Here is a 24,702-nt window from a genome sequence, read left to right as displayed (position 1 = left end):
TGTGGAAGTAAAATATTAATGTTACTCTTAGTGGTAGGTGAACTTTTAAAAGCAAAATTTAGTGAGCCTTATAAATTGAAAGGAAATTGAGTGATGTGAATGATTTGATAAAAATGCCAAATAGAAAGAAATTTCACAGAGTGTGTCATGTGAATAAGCTCAAAAGGTTACAACACAGAGTGAAGAACCAAGTTCAGAGGATTCTGAATTAAACATTTCTCAAATCAAATTGGACAGTGAGGAAGTTCTCAAAAATTGGGATAAATTATTGAGTTGGGAGAAAGTGAGGACTGCAGATGCTGGAGATCAGAGTCAAGAGAATGGCGCTGGAAAAGCACAGCAGGTAAGGCAGCATCCGAGGAGCAGGAGAATCGATGTTTTGGGCATCCTGATGAAGGGCCTATGCCCAAAACGTTGATTGTCCTGCTCCTCGGATGCTGCCTGACCTGCTGTGCTTTTCCAGTGTCACACTCTTGACATAAATTATTGAACTATCTTCCAGAGGAAAATCGAAATGACCTGAAAGAATTATTATATTCACATGGAAAGATATATGGGAATAAGCTGTGAAGCACTAATCTGATTATGCGTGATGTAGATATAGGAAATGCTGTTCCAATTAAGTAACATCCTTATAGACGTAACCATATAAAGTTGGCACAGGTACATAAAGAGATTGAATGCATGCTCAAAGATAATATAATCAAAGTGAATTGCAGAAAATGAAGCTCACCCAAAATAATGGTGCCAAAACCAGATGGTACCCAATGATTATGTGTGCACTATTGCAAAGTGCAGTTACGAAATCTGATTCATATCCTATTAGGAAGATGGGACAAGCAACCTATATTTCTAACTTGGGCTTGCTCAGAGGATACTGGCAGGTACCTTTATCTGAAAGAGCAAAGGGAATTTTGGCTTTTGTGACACCAAATGGACTGTACCAGTTTAAAGTCATGCCATTTGGTATGAAAAATGTGCCAACCACATTTTAAAGACTAACCAATAAGGTCATTTCAGGATTACCTAATTGTGCGGTGTACATTGATGATCTGGTGATTTTTAGTCACACGTGGAAGGAACATTTAGAGCATCTATTGGAATTGTTTGATTGACTTTGGGAGGTGGGCTGGTGATAAATCTGGCTAAGAGTGAGCCCACATAATGTTCCTGGGCCATGTCATTGGACATGGACAAACAGCCCCAAGGGATGAGAAAACAAAGGGTTTTGGGGAGTTTCACATACCATCAATGTAAAGGGAAGAATGATTCATTGGACTGTGTGGTTTTTATTGGAAGTTAGTACAAAGATTTAGCAGTGTGTATGCTCCATTGACTGACTTGTTGAAGAAGTACAGGAAATTTCAGTGGAAGGAGGAGTATCAGAAGGCATTTCACAGTCTGAAAGCTGTGTTAACCTCTGCCCCTGTGTTAGCCACACCCAAATATGCGGCATGGTGGTCAATGGTTAGCACTGCTGCCTCACAGCGCTCGGGACCCAGGTCCGATTTCACCCTCAAGTGACTGGAGCTTGCATGTTCTCCCCGTATCTGCATAGATTTCTTCCGGGTGCTCCAGTTTCCTTCCACAGTCCAAAGATGTGCAGGTTAGGTGAATTGGCCATGGAAATGTCCATAGTGTCCAGGGATATGCAGGCTAGATGGATGAGCCATGGGAAATGCAAGGTTACAGGGATAGGGTAGGGAGTGTGGGTCAGGGTGGAATGCTCTTCGGAGAATTAGTCTGGACTCAATGGGTTGAATGGTCTTTTTCCATTCTATGAAAGGCATTCAAAGTGGCTATTAATGTGAGTAATGTGGGTGCTGGTGTTGTACTCTTGTAAGAAGATGACGAGAACAGAGTAAGATCAAATGGGTGTTTTTGTGGAAAATTGAATCTTCAGCAGAAATATTTCACAATTGAGAAGGAGACTTTGAGTTTAGTATTGGTATTGCAATATTTATTTTGCCAGTAATGTGTTGAAGTCAATTGTATCTACTGTTCTAAACCCATAAAGTTTTTGGAAAATTTAAGGATTATAAATTTAAACTGTTTATTAGGAGCTTTTTACTTCAGCCATTCAATTTTCAAGTTATACATGTGGCACATTGAGGGAATGTAATTGCTGAGGTGTTGTCGCAACTTTGGTGAATGAAGATGGAGGTATTTGGTGGTGGCAAAAAAAAGGACTGTAGTAGTGAGTATTTCCATGCTTAGAGTCAATGTAATGTGGATGCACTGTAATGTACACTGTAATGTACTAAATGTTTTTAAAATGAAGCCATCTTTATATACTGATGGTTCATTTTTTAAAAGGGGGCACATGCGATGATACTATAGCTGAAGAGGTGTATTTTGTCCTGTGTTTTTTATGCAGAGGGGTTGTGACAGAGGTGAAAAGTGCTCTGCTTCAAGACAATGAAGTAAACAGCTTGTCAAGGCTTGGGGTTATTTTTAAAGTTAAACAATAGATTCAGTCTGAATGGGTAGGGTCAAGCTTCCACAGAACTGGGAAGTTTTAGTTTTAACTTTCAGCAGTTGCTGGGGTCTTGAAGGTGGATGTGGAAGCTCTTATTCCTCTCCCTGTTACAGCTAAAAGCTAGAGTTCTCTTCCTGCTGCTAGAATGGCATGTGAAACGATCTACTTTACTGACTTTGCCTTTACCAAGGGTGTGCTTATGGAATGACACTATATTGGAACAGTTAATGAGTAGTTTATTATCGTGTTAAGTATTTGGATAGAGTTATAGTTCAGCCAATTCTTTTTCTTCTCATTTTATCTGTATTTTAACCATAGTGTATAAATAAAGTGCGCTTTTGTTCAAACCTAGTAGATTGACCAATTAAAATGCATCCAGAACACAACACCTATCATTTGCCTTTATGATAAGAAAAGGTTATTGTCTAAGCTATCTCCTTCCCATGTTTTGAGGGGGTTTGGTCTGGTCCATAACAACGTATTTCAAAGGAGGATATAAGTTAATCACCATGTGCTGACCAATGTTTATCTGTCAATTACCATCCCTAGTAATAGATTATCTGGTCATTATTCACTCCTGTTTGTGGGAGCTTGCTTTAGACAAGTTGACTGTCAAGTATTCTACACTGTAACAATGACTACACTTCAGAAGTACCACATTGGCTTTAAAACATATTTTGGGATGCCTTGAAATCATGAACAGTGTTACATAATTTCTTTCTTTCTACCATTTCAGTGCAGATCAGTGTTGCAATCGGATGGGGAGGGTCCCTTCTTTTCAACCAGCCCAGTCGTGCAAAACAAAGCTTTGAATTATTTTTCACAAGCAGCAATGCCTTTCTCCAATTAAAATGTAGTTTGATGCTTACATTCAAAGCAATAAGAGGACCAGTTACAAGATTTCCGCGAGTGAACGAAAGAGCAATTTTATTACCAGCTAGTCCCAAGAAAAATAACAAAGAGATAACATTAAGCATAGAGACTTTGTAATACATAGGTTTATCGCATCTCTCAAACACATGCATGTGCCAAGTTAACAGGGGATAATGTCCAATATAAAAAATATGTCCAGTTTCGTGTCCTTGAGGTATAAACTGATAATCTGAGACAATAATTGGTTAGTTGGGTTCTTGGGCTGTCAGGAGGAGTGAATATCTTTTAAATTCTCATTTTCTTGATGACTCTTCCCGGTCTGTGTTTTTACTAGGCTTTTCTTTAGAGGTAGAGAGAGAATCCTTTCCAGTATATTTCAGTTCTGCAGTCAAGAGTCCATCTCCTCTGTTTCTGCTGTAGAGAAAGACTCTTTAAATAACAGTCTGTTTGTGTATTCTGTCTGTGTGCAAGCCAAGTGATGTCTGTGGCCATTATAAGTCAGTGGTTTTGGATGCTTTTTAAAAACTATTTCAGTTCATCAAGAATTAGATGAAGGAATTCAGCATCAATAGTCCTTATCATCATAAGATCAGTCGCAAGCTTAAAGATCCAGTGCAAAGTGTCGATTATCTAATTTAAGGCTCTAGGCATATTGGCATCAGATGTTGCACAGTGATCTTCCAGGTTTGCATGGATTAATTTGATTGTCGCAATTCATGTTGATTGATTTGTCAATTTGCTCATGAAAGAAGTGTGAACATTAACTCACTCATGCTTGATCTGAACCCTCCATTCTCTCTTCAAGTTTGAACAGTGGGCATGGAAGCTTACATGAGACTGCACACATTTTCTGCTGTTAATGCTTATTAATTTCAACAATTAATCCAAAGTACAGAAACTGTGTCCAGATAAGCAAAGCTTAGATAGGGCAATACAGTCAAAGCAAACTCTCCACAGCCACCCTTGCCAACACTACCTGCTCTTTTTCATTTATCTATCGCGTGTCAATGGGTGAAATTCCAACCAACTGCCTAACTGGATCCATTAAAATGTGGCAATGTATAGGAAGCAGGAGTGTTGTGATGATGCACCCTCAGAGAAATCAGATCCTCTAAGACTTATCTAAACAGTCCTCTGACCTCTGATGAGGCTGAAAACACAAATTGCCTGGTAACATAATGAAAATTTGACTTGATAATCTGGATGACAGAGTGTTGAATAACATGAGAGTTTCTGGCTGGTGCCATGTCTTCAAAGGAATTCTGTTCCCCAGTTTTGTGAATCGTCAATTTCTATTGACAAGCATTTTCAAAATACCACTGGAATATCTATGCAGCTATGAATGGCAAATAAAGTGATGGGCCAATTCTAATTCTCCCCCCTGCATTTGTGTTCTGTACTGTTTTTTCCTGCACTAGGAGCAAGAAAGGTAATTAACTGACAGCAATGCTTGAGAGCTGGATGCAGTATATTTATGGAGAAAGAGAAAACCGCATAAGGATAAGCATGACTTGGAGTGGTCGATGGATTGGCTGGGATAGAGAGAATGCATAGAAAAGAAGGCCATTGTGCTGTTAAGTGGTTGTGATAAAATAAGCTCCGCAAGTCAAAGTATTGAGGGAGAGGGGATCTGGAAGTGACAATATGAGTAGGCGAATGGCCAACTATATTCACCTTTCCTGATCTGGTAATGTGATTAAAGTCCTTAATTTATTCCAATTCCTGCATCCAGGAATGGAGCAGAAAGCTGCAAAGACATACACTCTCAACTACCTTCAGCCACAAACTGCTGGGAAGTGTATCTCTTCCTTTGTCAATGACTGCATTTAGCAATGGATCAAGTAACATGATATCATAAATATATTGAGAAACTTCACTCTGCCTATGTGCAATCTCCTCTAAATTCCACCTTCAAATAGTCCCTTTAAATACTTCAGTTGCAATTGAGTCTTGCCTTCACGTATTTGATGCCAATTCCAGAATATAAAGTGGCTTCATCAGATGATTTGATTTCAATATCATAGATATTACATCTCCCCTTCCTGCTTTAGAACCATTCAGACTAATCAGATAAACCAAACTGAAATAACCTCTGAATGCCAATGATAGTAGGACCTTGTCACGTTTTCGGATTTCTTTGCAGTTATAATGTTACTACCAAAGGAATCCAGAGAAAAGTAGTTTTAATGTTGGGGTTTTAAAGTAACAAGAATTAGTGAAAACCAAAAATAAAAAGCACTCAGAGAAAAGGTGATTAATAAGCCAATGTAAATTAATTTGTGTAAAGTCTGTGAACAATAAGCAGTGCATTAGCTTGTTTTGACAATGGATAAGCATTTTGCAATCTGCAGTCCCTGATGGTACTAATGGGGCATGTTAGGAAAAACATAGACCAATCAGTAATGTCAATCAAAACTTACAAACGCAGTCAGTGTTTTCAAACAGAAAACTAAAAGGAAAAGGTATGGCCAAGATCAAAAGAACAATGCAAATTTTGGCAGCTTGTAATTATTTTGTGCAAGTTACATTTAGAAAAACATCCACTGGTGTGGGGAACCACAAAATGTTCACTATTTCTCCTATTGCAAGTCACACTACTGGACTAAATTAACTTCTCCATCTGTTCACGCCCTGTGAAATAAAAAAAATCATCCCAGGCTATATGTCAAGAAATGTTTCACATCTCCACCTTTGTGTTTGTATTATGTAAACTGTTTGAGGATCGCAATGTAGTGGTATCAGATGAATTGATTGTACCTGTCAATACCTCAGACAGATCATTGTTCAATAAGTGTACAGAATAGTTAACAGGATGGTAATGTGGAAGCATGTTACTTGTTTACATTCCTGATTGCTGTGACAGGAGGAAGATGCCAGCTGATTGAAGATTCTGGCAGACAAATTTTACAACACCCATAGATTAATTTGCAATTCATACAGTACTTTATGGTAATAAATATTATTTTACAAGCATACAGCATCATTATCACTCATTGCAGAACAACTTTACTTGACAAAAACATGATGTGCTTGGTATTTGTGTGAAAAGTCATCCTAAGCAAGCAGCTTAGGAGGGCCCTTTGTTACTTGCTCCTTTGAGAGAGCGAAAGCTAATGGTGAGTTTAACCTGAGAGTCACCATATTGAGGGATGAGGTTGAGAAAGCAGGGGTTTCACACTGACCTCACCTAGCATGGGAATTGGACCTGTACTGTGTTGACAAACTATGCAACACAAACCAAACCATTCAACCAGCTGAGCCCCTTCCTTCTTTCTGCATGGATGAAGACCATGTAAATATTTCTTGCATTATCGATTAAAAAAAAGACTAAAATGAATTCAACTTCAAAGCTGGAGACAAATTGAGAAGTGACAAGGAGATAGCAGAAAGATTCTTCTGACAATCCATATAAATTTATCACATCTTCAAAGTGATCAAACATGTCCTGGAAAAGCAAAACTGGTGTTCTGACACTTACTATGTGCACATTCAACAGCAAGTTCAGGGGAAGAGGCAAAACACCATGAGTTTAGACTCCCCACGACTTGCTGGTTGATACACACTATTCCACTACTTGCCTTGGACAAACACCATCAGCCATAGCACCCCCCTCTCCCCCACTCTGTCTCACTCTTGCTCCACCATTATTTTTAAGAAATTGCTGGATTTTACATTAATTGACTATTGAACTCATCACAGCATGGGACAGCTCATATTTAGCAGCTGAGGGATCATTCTACAATACAATTCCAGTCCATCCTACTGACCAGAATGAGAACGATATAAACTATATTGCTGTTGTCTCAACTTTTCTCTTTCTGAATTCGATCTTTCTTTCCCACTCTTTATTTATCTTTCCATATCTGTTTTGACAAAAATTTGTCTCCTTTGTCCATTGTTTTTCATCTTCCCTTCAATCTTAATAACTAATTGATAATGTCGATAGTTGACCCCAGTGTTCACCAAAATCCTATTGCCCTCACTATGCTGTTATTGCTTGTCCTTCCAAGAAGCCACGACACAAGTTATATTTTCTGTATTATATTGCTGCTTATGTTGCAAGATGTGTTGTTCTGGCAGGATGCAGCGCAACACATGAGCAAAGTGTATCCTGGATTAACACCTTATCCTTTGGATATGTCAGCGCTCAAGGTAATGGCATTGGACCATGTTTACATCTGTGCAATAAAGTCTTATTTCCCAGTAAATTAAAATGAATTTTAAACATTGATTTTGGCGAAAGAATGGTTCAAAGTGAGGAGACACAGCAACAGCAAACAATTTTATGTAAAGTAAGTTACTGTGTTTTATCTGTGATATGCATCAATATACATGAATTATCTTATTAGGTTTTGTTGTTTACTCCTTCAGAGGTCAGTATTTATATCAGTAATTACAAAGGCTGAAGATTCAACTATGTTGCTAATTCATTTAAGTATAAGTCTGCAATTTAATCAAAAAGACCACTGAACAGATTACGTTGCTTGAACTCTGACAAGCATTATATTTAACACATTTGTGTCTGCAATTTTTAAATTAAACTACTATTGATTTAATTTACTTGCCATCAACACAAGATGGTTTGGCTCTGGTTGTCCCAGCTACTTTCCCTGGCAGACAGGAACACTTTACAGTCTGTGATCGTTCTTCAATTCGATTCTTGTTACAGCATCTGTGTGCAGCTATGACTTCACATGTACCTCCATCTAAACAGGAAAGGGAATAAATTACAGTGACTGTCACAGTAAAAATATTACTCTATTTGCTATAGCTCAGAAAAACGTATCACTTAATACAAGACAATAAAAATGAAGGGAGCTCCAATAATTAAGGAGTCAAATTGCGACTTGATTGTTTTAAAAATTGTAATGAGTCAAACACATTTGTCACATGCATACTAATACTAAAGCCATTGCCAACATCCTCTGATTTGAGAATAAGGCATGTCAAAATGCAAAGCACTAAAAGAGGGAAGGAAATAGTTTCATAAAGAAGCTGCAGAAATCATGTTACACATCGAAGTCTGTCTCTTTGTTCTATGCAATGTTAATAAACTGTTCTTATTTGTATTTATATTCTATAAAGCTGGCGTTAACTGTTAAAGTTTGCATGTATAATTTTACAATGAAGGGGAAGCCTACATATATTACAGAGCTAACAGCAATGCTTAATAAATTAATTAGATATCTGTTCTGAAGAACAGTTTTACTGGAATTGAAGTGTAAATTCTGTTTGTCTCTCCATTGACACTGCCAGAACTGCAGAGTTTCTCCAGCATTTTCTGTGTTTGTTTCAGACTTCCACATTATTTTGCTTTGAAAGGTATTTTGCCTAATATAAAGTAAAACACTGGAATTAATGGCATAACATATAGTTTGTTAATTTCCTTTAAGCCTGACAATCTTTCAGCTGAATTTCTTGCATTCTATTTTGTTTAAACATTTTAGCATCCAAGTGGTTGCAAAGTTATGAACGTAGATATCTTCTAATCTGAGATGTTATTACACGCCTTTGCAGCAGGTGAGACTGAACTTGGGCCTCTTGGTTCAGAGATAGGAATGCTACCAATTCACCATAAGAACCCCTAAAATATTCATTGTACATTGAGTTTCACACCCTGTACGACACAACTTAACGGATAATTTATGTTATCGAATGCAATCTTCACATTATTACTGATATCAATGAGCAAACATTTAATTTATTCAATTGTATTTCTCGGTCAGTTATTGAATAGATTAACTGTTCTGCTTCAATGGTAGACAGAGGGCAGTCATGCAAAGCATTAATCCTTTATATTTCTATTAATGATTAATCTTGCAGCAGATTGGTGATAAAGAGTTTGATATTGTCAATATTGCAGATCCAGAGATTGTAGAAAGAATGGTATTGCATGTAAACCTTATTATAAATGTTTACATTTGAATACTAAACTAATTTTTAATTCACTTATGAAGTACTTATCATAAATCTAGAGATATTTCATGTGACCTAAATCTGCAGAGTTTTGAATAAAATGAAATATAATTCTGAAATTAAATGATGTGGAATTCAGGCCTTCTTGTGACACATCATTACTTTTAAATTCAGCGGCGATATAAAAAACTTTAAGTTAGTAAGTTGATTTCTTTTCATGCTATTTGCCTAGATTGATTCACTTGGCAATTCAGTAGAATGTTTCCATGTACTTGCACCACCCACAAAAACTTTGCAACTGACATTAACAGGTTTTTATTAAAATAAAGATATAGCATAAATAATGACATAATTTTAGCACGAGTCCAGCGCCAAATGCAATAATCTGATTGATTGTGGTTAGCCTACCAAATAACAGCTCAAACCTGAGCAATATAACAGCTGTCCATTTGTATTTTCCCCATTGTTAAATAATTAAGTTTCCTCAAAAAATATTTGTGATGTGGAAAAGTTTTCAACTCATTCATTTCTAAACAAACAGATTTAGTAGACCAATACCCAGATTGAGCCAATTGCATGATGAGGGAAGGCTGGACAAGCTAGGTGTGTATCCTTTGGAGTTTAGAAGAGTCAGAGAGGATTTAACCGAAACATAAAAGATCCTGAGAAGACTTGACTGGATTCATGTTGAAAGGATGTTTCCTTTTATAGGAGAATCACAAATGTCAAATTTTTAAAGTAAGGCTTCATCCATTTAATATAGAGATGAGAAAACATATTTTCTCTCATTGTTGAGAAACTTTGAAATTCCCTTCCTCAAAAGGCAGTGGATGCAGAATCTTCAAATAATTTTAAGGCAGGATAAATAGATACTTGATTATCAAGAGGACAAAAGATTATCAGAGATATAGAGTTGAGGTAAAATCATGATCTTATTGAATGGCAGAGCAGATTTAAAGAGCTAAGTGGTCTACTCTTGCTCCTTGTTGTTTTACCACTGCAGTTAGACATTTAATGCACGAAGAGGTACAAAGAGAAAATGTTATAACTACTTAGCAAACTGACAGTATTTATTGAGATGAGCTATATTAATAAGTCCAATTTTCTCCTCCTGGAGGTGAAATGTTTCGAGGCAATGAAATCAATTAAGTGAGTGGGCTGATGTAACTAAACCCTGCTGTGTCCTACCTCCAGAAGAATTAAATTCTGGGCAGGTCTACCTGTGTCAACTTTCCTGCCATGCCATCAATTAAGGCCCTTATGTGGCCAATTAAGAACCTAATTTCACTGTCATGAGGACTAACAGCTGCAGGCAAACTGTTACCATTTGGCATCCATAACTGGTGCAGACAACGTCTCATCTTGCTCAAAAGATATTTGATATGAGGCTACAAATACCTGAGTGAGACACTGAACATCAGGAAGGGGGATGCTTGCACCCTTGCACTTGCATCTGACCCCTCTACCCTATTGCCAAATGAGTTCCAGCCACAAAACACCCTTCCCATTTAATTACCTGAGCCCTGATAACTCCATGATCCTCTCTAAGTGGAAAATTGAAATTATTATCACCAACTGCGTTCTGGAAAAATTGAAGTTACTGATATGATTTGATACTATTCAACTCCTTATTGAGAACAAGCAGCTCTGGAAGCCTACCTGAAAGATGAGAAACTGTTCCTTGAGCACCTTTAGAAAAGTGCAGGAGATTCAGTGCAGTGAAGTCTGCAGGGGTGTGGAGCAGAACATTCAAATAACAGGCAACTTGGACTGCAAAGTCACCAGAGGTGATCTGCAAAGCAATTACACCATTGTTTTGTTTGTTTGGTCTCCAGTAAAGAGGAGAATACACTGTGAGTAATTAATGCAGTATAATAAATTGGAAAAAGTGTCTGGGGCGCTGAACAGTTGCTGCATCTTCAACACTTATGTGGAGAGTTGCTGTGGAGAAAAAAAAGTGAAGTGTGATAATTTGGGAGATATTGGACAGGGCTCTGTGAAGGAAATGATGGGGAAGGTGTGTTTAGAGATGGCCTCATGCTGGAAGTGGTGGAAATGGCAGAGGTGGAGGTAGAAAATTTGAGGACAGAAAAGTCAAAGATAGGCCACATGAAAGAAAGGCAATGTTAGAAATTAGAAGCAAGGAATGGAATTTTGGATTGAGTGTAAGACAGCAATGATGAGTTTTCTTTTGACAACTCTAATCCTGATAACTAAAATGATGCCATGGTTCTGCTTGAAAGACTGAAAGGTTTAGCTAATTTCACTTAATTTGGTTTGTCTAATACATGGTCAAATTCAGTATCAATAGATCTTTTTCAAAATTCTGCCAAACAGATTTTACAAAGGTCACAATTTATATTCTGTGGATCCACTGTCCAGATAAAATTGGAATTTTACACTGTGACAGCAAAAATAAAAAGTTATTTCATGTGGCTCCTTTATGAATTATGATGTTACATGTTGACCTTAACATATACTTTTTCATACAATATTGAGAGGTTGCAGAACACCCCAAAATATCAATAAGTTGTTACTTTGAATTGGCTGTCTCAGTACAAGTGAAAAAGGGGGAAAATACATGTTAAATTATATGAAGGCCAATGTGAGAAACAGGAAAGTGAAAAGATTTCATTCCAGTCTTAATAATTGCAGTAAGGATAGGAGAGTGAGAATAAAACTGTATCTTTATCTTTAATGACTTATCTGACACACCAGATTTCATTACCATGTTCTTCAGGCTAGTGTTCTAGTTTTGCGAGTTAAAAGGAAAGATCCATTTCCCACTGGGATAAGAAAAAGCATAGACTAAAACATGAATGAGGTTCATTTCCCAGAGGGTAGGGTAAAATGGGAGAGGTCTGTCAATAAAAATACCTTTCTACATCTTGGACAGTATATGCAACCACCTAAAGGGGGGAAGTGGAGATTGGATAAGGAAACTGAACTAGTTTCTGATATAGCAGAATCACTACCAGAAGTCATTGCATTATTCAGGTCATCCTTTCTGAAAAGGATGGCAGGAATGATTGAGTACAGATAGTATTATCAGGTGTTATGTGCCTCTTGCCTAAGCCCAGCTTTGACTGGCATCTCTCCTGGAGCACTATTTAACCCAATGGGATAGCATTACCTGCACCCAACATGTCACTCTCTGCTAATGGGAAAATCAGACTTAGGAAAGGTAAACTAATATTACGATGTTCTAGTGAAGTTGAATGCAAGCTTGAGAACAAGGACCTTTTGATTTGATACACTAAGTCAAAATGGGTACCCGTTCTTTTTGAATACATTGCATAGGTTATTTTCCTCTGTTCTGTGTTGTTTCTCTGTGCTGCAGTGTGTAGTGGCACGCTGAAATAATGTTCTAATGCAGCTTTGTTCTTGGGTTTTGGGACCCAATGAACAAAGTCCTCCGATTTCTCAAAACAAACCCAAACAAGCAGTCAAAACACATCCAGAAACCCTAGCCACTCTCCCCTACATCAAAGACATCTCAGAAATGATTGCCAGACTACTCAGACCTCTTGGTATCATGGTAGCTCACAAACCCACCAACACATTAAATCAGCAGCGAATGAACTTGAAAGACCCTATACAGACAACAAGCAAAACTAATGTCATTTACAAAATACCTTGCAAGAACTGTATCAAACACTACATTGGGCAAGCTGGCAGAAAGCTAGCTACCAGGATACATGAACATCACCTAGCCACAAAAGGACATGACCAACTCTCACTAGTATCGTTACATACAGATGAGGAATGACCCACTTCAACTGGGACAACACATCCAACCTAGGACAAGCCAAACAGAGACACACACGAGAATTTCTAGAAGCATGGCACGGAACTCTAACAATAAACACATTGACTTGGATCCCAATTTATCATCCTGAGAAAGAGAACAGGAAATGATGTCACCATAGGAAATGACATCATCCACCCATGGAAACCTAAACACAAATAGAAAGCAGGCCATGCCACCAGTGCTTCATCCGGAGGCTCACTAGTGATGGTGTCTAGTATGGTGATGAAACATCTGAAAATGAACCTTCCAGCTCAGTGAACAAACCTACATCCAGAACCTCAACCTGAGCTACAAATCTTCTCAAAACTCCCTAACCTTTATCCTTTGTTCTTCCTGCCTCCTCCCCTCTTCCACTGGCTTAAAAACTTTTCATTTCTTTCTTCAGTTCTGATGAACACTTGACTGAAACATTAATTCTGTTTTTATGCAATAGATGCTTCTTGACTTGCTGAGTTTTTGCAACTATTTTTGTTCTTATCACAAATATCCAATTTCTGTGATATGTTACAGTGAAACTAATCCCTTCTAGGGATGGAACAGCACAGAAGATATTTTGAGATTCCTTCCAAAGACCAACTCATAATGACTATAGCTCCCAACTATTTGAAATAACTTCTTTGCAATGGACTGGCCACTCGAGAACAGTTGTTAACACACAGTTTGGATGATTGAGTAAGAGTTTATGGAACATCTCATTGCCTCTTTATTTCATTGACAAAATCCATTTGAACTATCATATTAGATTAGATTCCCTGCAGTATGGAAACAGGCCATTTAGCCAACAAGTACACACCGACCCTCTGACGAGTATCCCACCCAGACCCATTCCCCTACTCTACATTTACCCCTGACTAATACACCTAACACTATGGACAATTTAGCATGGTCTATTCACCTGACCTGCACATCTTTGGACTGTGGGAGGAAACCAGAGCACCCAGAGGAAAGCCACGCAGACTCAGGGAGAATGTGCAAACTCCACACAGACAGTCACCTGAGGTGGAATCAAACCCGGCTCCATGGGGCTGTGAGGCAGCAGTGCTATCCACTGAGCCACCATGCTGCCCAAATTCATGACCACAATGTTCATATTTTGGCAATTTCCTCCTTTTGTCAGTCATAAAGATAGCCATCACTCCCAGTCTGGTTCCTATCCATTTTACATGGTTATTATCTTTTTGTCCTTATGTGTAGACCGGAGAAGGACTGAATCTGGTTGCAAAGCCTATAAAATGTAGAATGGTGATGTTTCTGTTCTGTTCTGCACCTTGAAATCTATAGCTACTAATTTATTAAACTCTCATGCTAGTGCAAGATACAATGGACTGTGGTGGCAGTCTTCAATGGTTTACATATACGTTAGCTTTTTCACTCATCTCTTCGACCAGCTTAGTGTACTTATCACCCACCACACTTTAACAAGATGTCCAGTCTGTAACAAGAAAGATGTGCAAATGATCTTTCAGACTTTTTGCTTTTTTGTTTCAACTTTCTCTCACCTAATACTGTTGGGTTGCGCAGTGGCTCAGTGGTTAGCAGTACTGCCTCACAACTCTAGGGACCTGGGTAATTCCAGCCTCAGATAACTGCGTGGAGTTTGCACATTCCCCCCGTGTCTGTGTCAGTTTGCTCCAGTTTCTTCTCACAGTCCAAAGATATGCAGGTCAGGTGGATTGGCCATGTTAAATTGCCCATAGTGTCCGGAGATATGCAGGCTAGGTGGATTAGTTATGGGAACTACAGGGTTACAGTGATGGGCTAGATTTGGGTGGGAGAAAGTGAGGACTGCAGATGCTGGGGATCAGAACTTAAAAATGTGTTGCTGGAAAAGCGCAGCAGGTCAGGCAGCATCAAAGGAGAAGGAGAATCGACGTTTCGGACATAAGCCCTTCTTCATGAATGAGGAGGGTGTGCCAAGCAGGCTACGATATAAGGTAGGGAGGAGGGACTTGGGAGAGGGGCGTTTGGAATGCGATAGGTGGAAGGAGGTTAAGGTGAGGGTGATAGGCCGGAGAGGGGGTGGGGGCGGAGAGGTCGGGAAGAAGATTGCAGGTCAAGAAGGCGGTGCTGAGTCTGAGGGTTGGGACTGAGAAAAGGTGGGGGGAGGGGAAATGAGGAAGCTGGAGAAATCTGTATTCATCCCTTGTGGTTGGAGGGTTCCTAGGCGGAAGATGAGTCGCTCTTCCTCCAGGCATCATGTTGCCATGGTCTGGCGATGGAGGAGGCCAAGGACCTGAATGTCCTTGGCGGAGTGGGAGGGGGAATTAAAGTGTTCAGCCACGGGGCGGTTGGGTTGGTTGGTGCGGGTGTCCCAGAGGTGTTCTCTGAAACGTTCCGCAAGTAGGCAGTCTGTCTCCCCAATGTATAGGAGGACTCATCGGGTGCAGCGGATGCAGTAAATGATGTGTGCGGAGGTGCAGGTGAATTTCTGATGGATATTGAAGGATCCCTTAGGGTTTGGAGGGAAGTGAGGGGGGAGGTGTGGGCGCAAGTTTTGCATTTTTTGCGGTTGCAGGGGAAGGTGCCGGGAGTGGAAGTTGGGTTGGTGGGGGATGTGGATCTGACAAGGGAGTTGCAGAGGGAGTGCTCTTTCCGGAACGCTGATAGGGGTGGGGTCCGCTTGGAGGTGGCGGAAATGACGAAGGATGATCCGATGTATCTGGAGGTTGGTGGGGTGGTAGGTGAGGACTAGTGGGGTTCTGTCCTGGTGGCGATTGGAGGGGCGGCATTCAAGGGCGGAGGAGTGGGAAGTGGAGGAGATGCGGTGGAGAGCATCGTCAACCACGTCTGAGGGGACATTGCGGTCTTTGAAGAAGGAGGCCATCTGGATTGTTCGGTATTGGAATTGGTCCTCCTGGGAGCAGATGCGGCGAAGGCGAAGGAATTGGGAATATGGGATGGCGTTTTTAAAGGGGGCAGGGTGGAAAGAGGTGTAATCTAGGTAGCTGTGGGAGTCGGTTGGTTTATAGTATACGTCCGTGTTGAGTCGGTCGTCCGAGATAGAGATGGAGAGGTCTAGGAAGAGGAGGGAGGAGTCTGAGATGGTCCAGGTAAATTTGAGGTAGGGGCGGAAGGTGTTAGTAAAGTGGATGAACTGTTCAACCTCCTCGTGGGAGCACGAGGTAGTGCCGATACAGTCATCAATGTAGCGGAGGAAAAGGTGGGGGGTGGTGCCAGTGTACCTGCGGAAGATGGACTGTTCCATATATCCAACGAAGAGGCAGGCATAGCTAGGGCCCATACGAGTGCCCATGGCTACTCCTTTGGTTTGGAGGAAGTGGGAGGATTGAAAGGAGAAGTTGTTAAGATTTGGGTGGGATGCTCTTTGGAGGGTGGGTATGCAGTTGATGGGCCGAATGGCCTGTTTCCACGCTCTAGGATTCTATGAATTTTACTTCTTTAACATTTTGATTCAAAACGCCAGTATTTGTTAGCAGGATTTAATTATGTTCTAATTGGAAAAACTGCAGATCTGCTGACTTTCCATCAACAATCATTTTATCGTATTCCATGCTCAGTTGTGTTTGTGTCTTCTTCATGTAAAGGCTTATTCAGCAGTAAGGGTATTTCACGAGAAGCTTTCTAGCAGCTTACCTCATCTATTTTGCCTTGAATCAGCACTGTTTTCTGTAGCTTCAATCTATTGCTGTCCCTGATCCTGAAACAGGTAGAACTTTCATACTCCATGTATTCACTTCAATCCTTACGCCTCAGTGAAAGAATGCATTTTAATCAATGTATTCCACAATGTATCGAGGTGTAATCTAACATGACATAATTAAATGAATCCATGACTAGTTCACTCATTACCAAACTAAAGCTTCTTGTGACTAGTTTAATTCCCATAGACTGATCACCACCAACATCTGAATTCTCTGTGTCTAATTGTGTCTAAAAATCCTGCTGTTCTGTTTTGGCAGTTGATATTTTGAGTCACATCTGGCCACTTGTTAATGTAGGTGGAGGAATGGGTAGTGATGTGGAGACGGGGCGGCTGAAGAAGGAAATGAACAGGCTAGGAGAGTGGGCAAAGAATTGCAGTTGGAAACAATGTGAGGAAGTGTGAGTTGAAGCACTTCAATAGGTAGAACAGAGGCGGAGACAATTTTCTATATGGGGGGAGGTCTTTGGAAAACTAAAGCACAAAGGGGGCTTTGGAGTCTCAGTTCAGGATTCTCTTAAGGTTAACATGCAGATTCATTTGGCAGTTAGGAAGGTAAATGCAATGTTAGTAATCATTTCAAGAGGGCAAGAATAGAAGAGCGGAGAGGTACTGCTGAGGCTGTATAAGGCTCCGGTCAGACCACATTTGGAATATTGTGAGCAATGTCGGATCCTGTATCTTAGGAAAGATGTGCTGACATTGGAGGGGATCCAGAGGAGATTTATAAGAATCCCGTGTATGAAGGACTTGTTATATGATAAGCAGTTAAGGATTCTTGACCCATACTTGATGGATTTAGTGGATGACGGGGTAATCTCACTGAATTCTTACAGAATACTGACAGGCCTAGATAGGATGGACATGAAGACTATCCACTAGTAGGAGAGATTGGTACCTGAGGGCACAGCCTCAGAGTCAAGGGCCAATCCTTCCGAACTGAGATGAGGAGGAATTTCTTCAGAGGGTGATGAATCTATGGAACTCATTGCTGCAGAAGGCTGTGGAGGCCAAGTCATTGTGTATATTTAAGACAGACATGGATAGTTAGGGGATTAAGGATAACGAGAAGGCAGGAGAATGGGTTGAGGAACGTATCGACCATGATCTAATGGAGGAGCAGACTGGATGTGCTGAATGGCCTTATTCTGCTCCTATATAATGGTCTAATTTACCCTATGCATTCTTGAGGTTTATCCATTCATTTACAATTATGACCCAAATCTTGTCAACTGCCAGGTATGCTGAAAGATCTTTCATTCCGATACATTTGGAGTGTAACACTTCTGTTATGCTGGTGGCAATGCTCTGCACTTGAACACTTTCACAAAAGTTGACTTCTCCATCCTTTGTGTCAGGTCATATCTTTACATTTTTCTTTATTTAGGATTGTGGACCAAAATGGTAAAAGGATACTACTGTAAACCATGGAAGGAGTTGCTGAATTCTTTGTGATCTGTGTTTACCTTGCAGTTTTGCTCAAGCAGTTTAAGGGGATGGAGGAGGTGGGGAGAAAATGCCAAAGATGCCACTGCATTGGGGGTCATTGTGCTGGGTATATTTCACCAGAGATGGATTGCTGATTGGTTTGTAGAATCAGCTCTGGTTGTGGAGACCAGGAGTCATTAATATGACAACAACTCGCTATTAGCTCCTGGGCAGATGAACAGAGAGTATGTGAATAAAACAAGAGCAGAAAGCTCCAGATTGCAAAAGAGAAAGGCTCTCTCTCAGTAGTGTAGTAACCAAAGCTTTGAAGATATCTAACTGCAGGTAGTTCAATAATGCAATGGTTGCGTTCTTGCGCAACCCCCGCAATATAGAAAAATTGCATTTTAAAAACAGCACGTAAAGTATTGGCAATGTAATCACATTACTGTCAACACACATTTTAAAAGTTAGCACTTTAGAAATATTGTCCCAATTTGTTAATCGCGTTACTGTGAATTCGCATTAACAAAATGCAAAATGCAGCAGAACGACCCATATTCTCACTCACCTATTTCTGTAAGCTATTGCCTCTGGTCACTGACTGAAACAATGCACAATCAGTGAGCCAACAAAAGCAATACGGTATAAAAAAATCAGACATAACAAGGGCAGAACATCTTGGAAGAAGCAAAAGGAACATCTCAAATCTAATGGAACTGTGTTTTGCAAGTATATTTTTCTCGACCCATAACATATAGTTTTGGTTGTTTGCCTGTGTTGTCTGTATGTGTGCATAGGGGTTTATGAAGCGGTCAGTGTTTCAGCTAATAGTCACATCTTTGTCGATCTGCGGTTAGAATTGATTTATTTGTAATTATTAATAGTTCATGTTAAGTACAGAAACGTGCTCAATCAGGTAAATGTGGGCTTTGAGTGATCAGATTAAATCTTTTAACTTTTGTGATGATCCAGGGAGTTATAGGACTTGAGTATTAGTGTATTTTTCTGTTGGTGCAGAATGACTAAAAGAATCACTCGATACCCAGCCCCACTTCCATCAAAGAGTTTATTGTTTTATATTGTTGGGCAGCCTAGGGATTTCTCCACTGAACAAAGGGAAACATACACCTCTTATATGTTTGCTTTTGGCCCACCCTGGCTGTTACAAACTAATCATATTATTCATTGATTATGTAAGCATCCAGTTGGGTTAATTATGTGACTGTGTGATCACAGCTTTAGGTCATCTCATGATTTCAATGTTCACCAGGGTCCCCCATTCCCCTTAGCATTTATCTTTGGGCCTTCACAATACATCTCATTCAAACACATTCCAGGCTTCAGCTCCTGCATCAGTTATTCAGTACTCCGTGGCTAATATGAAAAGGGCTTCTTCTATCTGCCTGACATTGAACATCACAGGAATATAATGAAATCCCTTAATGTCTGTATACCTAAAATTCCATTTTGAAATATGATATGTAGCTACGGTTACCTGGGGGTCTAACTGATGTGGGTCAGACCTTTCCCTTTTCTCCCATGATCAACACCAGACTTTAGCTTCTTTCAAAGTTCTCAAGGATGTACCTTATCAAACAGTCTTCATACAAATAGCTGTATCTGCTTCTGTTTCAACAGAATCCATTGTATGCATTTCATGCGACCTTTCGTATGATACCTTCATTTTATTACTTTTGATCTACTCCTTCTATGAAGATGCAATTACTCGAGTTAATAGTTTAACTTCAAACAACAGACTATGGAACTGTTGACTGAGAAACCACTTTCAATTATTTTATGCAGCTTCAGCTATGGGTTGCGCTAACATATCCAAGTGGGTTGTGACATGTGATACTGCAGAACATCCCATTTATGCTATTCAAAAATCTGGTCATTGCATCCCCTAGAATTTTTGTATCCATCAGTGGACCAGCCTTTATTGCATATCACTTGTTGCCCTTGAGAATATAGTGGTGCGCTGCCTTCTTAAACCTCTGCACTGCACATGCTGTAGGTTGACCTGTGGAATTGTGGGCAAAAGTTAAGATTGCCTGATGGGAAAATAGGCCAACTCCCGGGTTATAACACAATAAGTTAAAAGACTATGGCGAAAGGTTAGAAGTAGTGCTGAACTTAGCAAACATGACACAGGCTGAACTTGGCAACCCTCCTCAGAATTTGATTAAATGGCTTCTCATATAGAGTCATAGAGTCATAGAGATGGACAGCATGGAAACAGACCCTTCCATGTCCAACCCGTCCATGCCGACCAGATATCCCAACCCAATCTAGTCCCACCTACCAGCACCCGGCCCATGTCCCTCCAAACCCTTCCTATTCATACACCCATCCAAGTGCCTCTTAAATGTTGCAATTTTACCAGCCTCCACCACATCCTCTGGCAGCTCATTCCATACACATACCACCCTCTGAGTGAAAAAGTTGCCCCTTAGGTGTCTTTTATATCTTTCCCCTCTCATCCTAAACCTATGTCCTCCCTGACCCCAGGGAAAAGACTTTGTCTATTTATCCTATCCATGCCCCTCATAATTTTGTAAACCTCTATAAGGTCACCCCTCAGCCTCCAACGCTCCAGGGAAATCAGCCCCAGCCTGTTCAGCCTCTCCCTGTAGCTCAGATCCTCCAACCCTGGCAACATCCTTATAAATCTTTTCTGAACTCTTTCAAATTTCACAACATCTTTCTGATAGGAAGGAGACAAACAAGACATTCATATGCAAAAACAAAGTTATGGAATGACAAGTGCAACTCGATGTTTTGTAAAGTCAATTGGATAACACAAATCAAAATTCAATGTATTGGCCTAACGAATGACGAACATCTAATAATAATTTCTGTCAAGCATTGATATATTTTTAAGTATGAAAATCTTGTTTTCCTTTCTGTAAAAAGCAAAACTTGGAAGAGAAACTGAGAACACTTTGTATCTCTCCGTCTCTCAAGTTTTAGCCAAAACTGCAGCAGTACTATGGTCAATAAAGTCCTGTTTTTGTTAGATCAAGCTGTTGTAATTTTCTGTTGAGTATTTTTGATTTTTTGGCTCTCATATTCCTAGCTTTTGTAGCTATTTTTAATCCAATTCGACAGACCCACAATGCCCATAGGGAGGGAATTCCAGGATTTTGACCCAGTTTTGTAAAACAGCATATGTTTAATCAAAAAGGGTATCTTTTTTCTAAGAACTGCATGGCAAATATGAGCATGATCCTGTCCATATATCACATCTTCACACAACCCAGCAATTTAAATGGGGCATCAAATGAAATATCTCCAGATTGTACTTTTATAATTTTTATACTGTTTGTTAAAACCTACATAATTATTGTCAGTTTTTCAAGATATTTCAAAGTCTGACCATGCATTTTAATAACTATTTTTCTTGCAAATTTCATCCATAAACCTAAACATAAGATCCAAATCTTCCTCCATATCTAACTGATGGGCACTCACCATACAACGCATACCTGATCTTATTTTTATTAGGAAGTGGCCATGACAAGACCAGTGCTTGTTTCTCCTTCAGCAGGGACATAATCTGTGACCACAGATCCACTTCATATTGCTTATAGTTGTAATGATTATAACCAGGTTGACCTCATTGACTATGAGATCCTTGATTGGTGTTGTTAACTTGGGCCAACCAGGAAGCCTTGGCTGACCAATATAAACAGGGATCAACATGGGTGCTGGAAAAAAATAAGCACTACCGCACTTAGGTGGTAGTGTGGAAAAAAAATATATAACCAGGAGACACACAGCACTGCCCTTTGATGTGAAGGGCAGTGTTTGTCACTGGCCACCCGGGTGTTTTCCTATCTTCCTGGTGGTGGAACTTGAATAAAAAATTCGTGCACTTTGTGTCCTTCACTGTGTTTCACACGTAAAAAAAAGAAAAAAAAAGAAAAATAAATAGGGATTATCACACAGCATTGCCCTTTGATGTGAAGGGCACTGCTTGTCACTGGCCACTCGGGTGTTTTCCTATCTTCCTGGTGGTGGAATTTGAATAAAGATTCGTGCACTTTGTGTCTTTCACTGTGTCTCACACCTGCACACACACACAAAAAAAAATAAACAGAAGATTACTACCGCACTTAGGTGATAGTGTGGGGGTTTAAAAGAAAGAAAGAAAAATAATATATAAACAGGGATCATCACACAGCATTGCCCTTTGATGTGAAGGGCACTGCTTGTCACTGGCCACTCGGGTGTTTCCTTTCTTCCTGGTGGTGGAAACCGAATAAAAATTTGTGGACCTTGTGTCTTTCACTACCGCATTTAGGCGGTAGTGTGGGGATTTAAAAAAAAACAGAAGTGTCAGAGGTTCTATTCACTCTGAGAGCTGGTTCTTGAGGAAGCAGGACCTGTTTGTGTGCAAGGACTCTCCTCCTTGACTGCATCTGAGAGGAATGGAAATCAACAGGAGTTTTGGAAAAAATAAAAAAAAATAAACAGGGATCATGTCTGCACTTACTCCTGCCTGGACGGAATTTCACATTGACCCCAAGGTCCCGTACTTCCTCCAGGAACCTGTGTCCCACAACCTGAGCTGCCTCCGGAGTTTTAGTTTTGTCCCTTTTAGGGATGTATCATGACGGACCTGTACAGACTGCAGCTGCACACCGTCCACTTCTTCTCCCTCATTCACTGCCCAGACACGCCTTGGCGTTCCCATTTACCACCGGGCGGTGGAGATCCCCAATGGGGGGCTCTCTATGCGGGAGTCTTCCCCTTTTCTCTCGGGGATCTGGGGTGGAGGGTGCTGCATGCAGTGGTCCCCTGCAACTGCAGATTGCGGTGGTTCACGGACTCCCAGCCAACTGTTTGTTCTGTGGTGCTGTGGAGTCCGTGGACCATGTATATATTGGGTGTGGGTATTTGCATCCCCTTTTTGATTTCCTCAAAAACCTCCTTCTCTGTTTTCGGTTGCACTTCAGTCCCACGTTTCTGATCTTTGGGGACCTGTTGCGGAGGGGGGGTGCATAGGTTAGAGGACCTCTTCGTGGGTCTGCTCCTGGGCCTGGCCAAACTGGCAATAAACAGGTCCAGGCAGTGGGCCGTAGAGGGGGTCATTATGGCTGACTGCCTGACCCTCTTCCATGGGTATGTCAGAGCCCGGGTGTCCTTGGAGAAGGAGCACACGGTGTCCACCAACACCCTCGCGATTTTCAGGGAAAGGTGGGTATCACAGGGAGTGGAGTGCATTATTTCCCCCTCCAACTCTATTTTGATTTAATCCCTGCCCTCCCCTTCACTGTTTGATCACACAACGTTGCTCTTTGATGTGTAGGATACTGCTTGTCACTGACCACTCGGGTGTTTCTTTGCTTCCTGGGGAGAAATAAGCACTACTGCTGCTTGTCAGTGAGGTAGGAAAAAAAATCCAAAAAAATAAACAGAAGATAGATTCTAGTATATAAGAAAAAAATATTTCAACATGGGATTTAGAATCTCCTCTGTTCAGGGAACTGACTCTGTGCTGGCTGGGCCACAGTCAGTTTGTTGCTGCTGCTTTTGTTTTCTGCTTTAATGTGGGGGAAACCTGATTCCTGACCTGGCTGAATTATTTAGCCAGTTTGTTTTTTTTTTAAACCCCCACAATTCCCTGTTTATTTTTTTAATCCCCTGTTTTTTTTTATTGTTATGTTTTTGTTTTTTTTCCTTTTTTCTACACTACCACCTAAGTGCAGTAGTGCTTATTTTTTCCCCAGCACCCATGGTGTGTGTGTGCAGGTGTGAGACACAGTCAGAGACACAAGGTGCTCAAATCTTTATTCAATTTCCACAACCAGGAAGATAGGAAAACACCCGGGTGGCCAGTGACAAACACTGCCCTTCACATCAAAGGGCAGTGCTGTGTGATCAAAACAATGAAGGGGAGGGTAGGGACTAAATCAAAATAGAGTTGGAGGGAGAAATTATGCACTCTACTTAGCCAGTTTTTTAACTGGTATTCTGTTTTTAATGGGGACTGATTTCTAAACTGCTTGAGCTACACAGTCAATGTGTTTCAGGTATAACTCGGTTCTCATTAGGGGATTGTTTTTTCACTGGCTGGTTACAGCCTTTATGTCACTGTTTTCTCTTTTAGTTTGAGAAAAGGACAATATTGATTTTGTGGCAGGGCTTAGCCCTTGCACTGTAGTTTTTTTTGTATGTGTCTTCCCTTTTATTTTGGTGTTTGAAATGAGCCCTTGTGAGAAAATACATCTTACCAGATGAGCTGTCCCTGTGAGTTGGCCTGATCCTAGGACTAGACCTCTGCAAAGACTGAACATCTGTGTGTGTGCTGGGAATGAGCACTTGCTTTTATCCTGGAGTTTGGGTGTTGACCCTGCCTTTGGGTGTGAACCAAACCCCTGTGAGTTAACTGCATCTTTACAATGTACTGTGTTCCTCTGAGTTCCTTTTCCAAGGATGGGCCAGGACTCTATGGAGACTGAACACCTGTGTGCTATGCATTTGCTGCCTTCAGGAGTGGATTCTACCCTCGGTTGTGCACTATGTTTT

General features: G+C 40.4%; 1 protein-coding gene across 4 annotated transcripts in view; it reads right to left on the bottom strand.

Moving 5' to 3' along the window:
* tafa1b (TAFA chemokine like family member 1b) overlaps positions 1-24,702 on the bottom strand; it is a 478,998-nt gene that overhangs the window by 114,591 nt on the left and 339,705 nt on the right. For all 4 annotated transcript variants that reach the window (XM_087994425.1, XM_087994424.1, XM_087994423.1 and 1 more), the window contains exon 3: positions 7,918-8,058. In XM_087994425.1, the coding sequence (XP_087850551.1) occupies positions 7,918-8,058 (141 nt within the window). The remainder of the gene's footprint in view (positions 1-7,917; positions 8,059-24,702) is intronic.

Source organism: Chiloscyllium plagiosum, unplaced genomic scaffold (assembly GCF_037043375.1).
Source record: "Chiloscyllium plagiosum isolate Xiang-an unplaced genomic scaffold, Cpla_swu_hap1 HiC_scaffold_14, whole genome shotgun sequence".
Classification (NCBI taxonomy): Eukaryota; Metazoa; Chordata; class Chondrichthyes; order Orectolobiformes; family Hemiscylliidae; genus Chiloscyllium; species Chiloscyllium plagiosum.
Note: the sequence above shows the minus strand (reverse complement) of the source record. Positions and strands in the feature narration are given on the sequence as shown.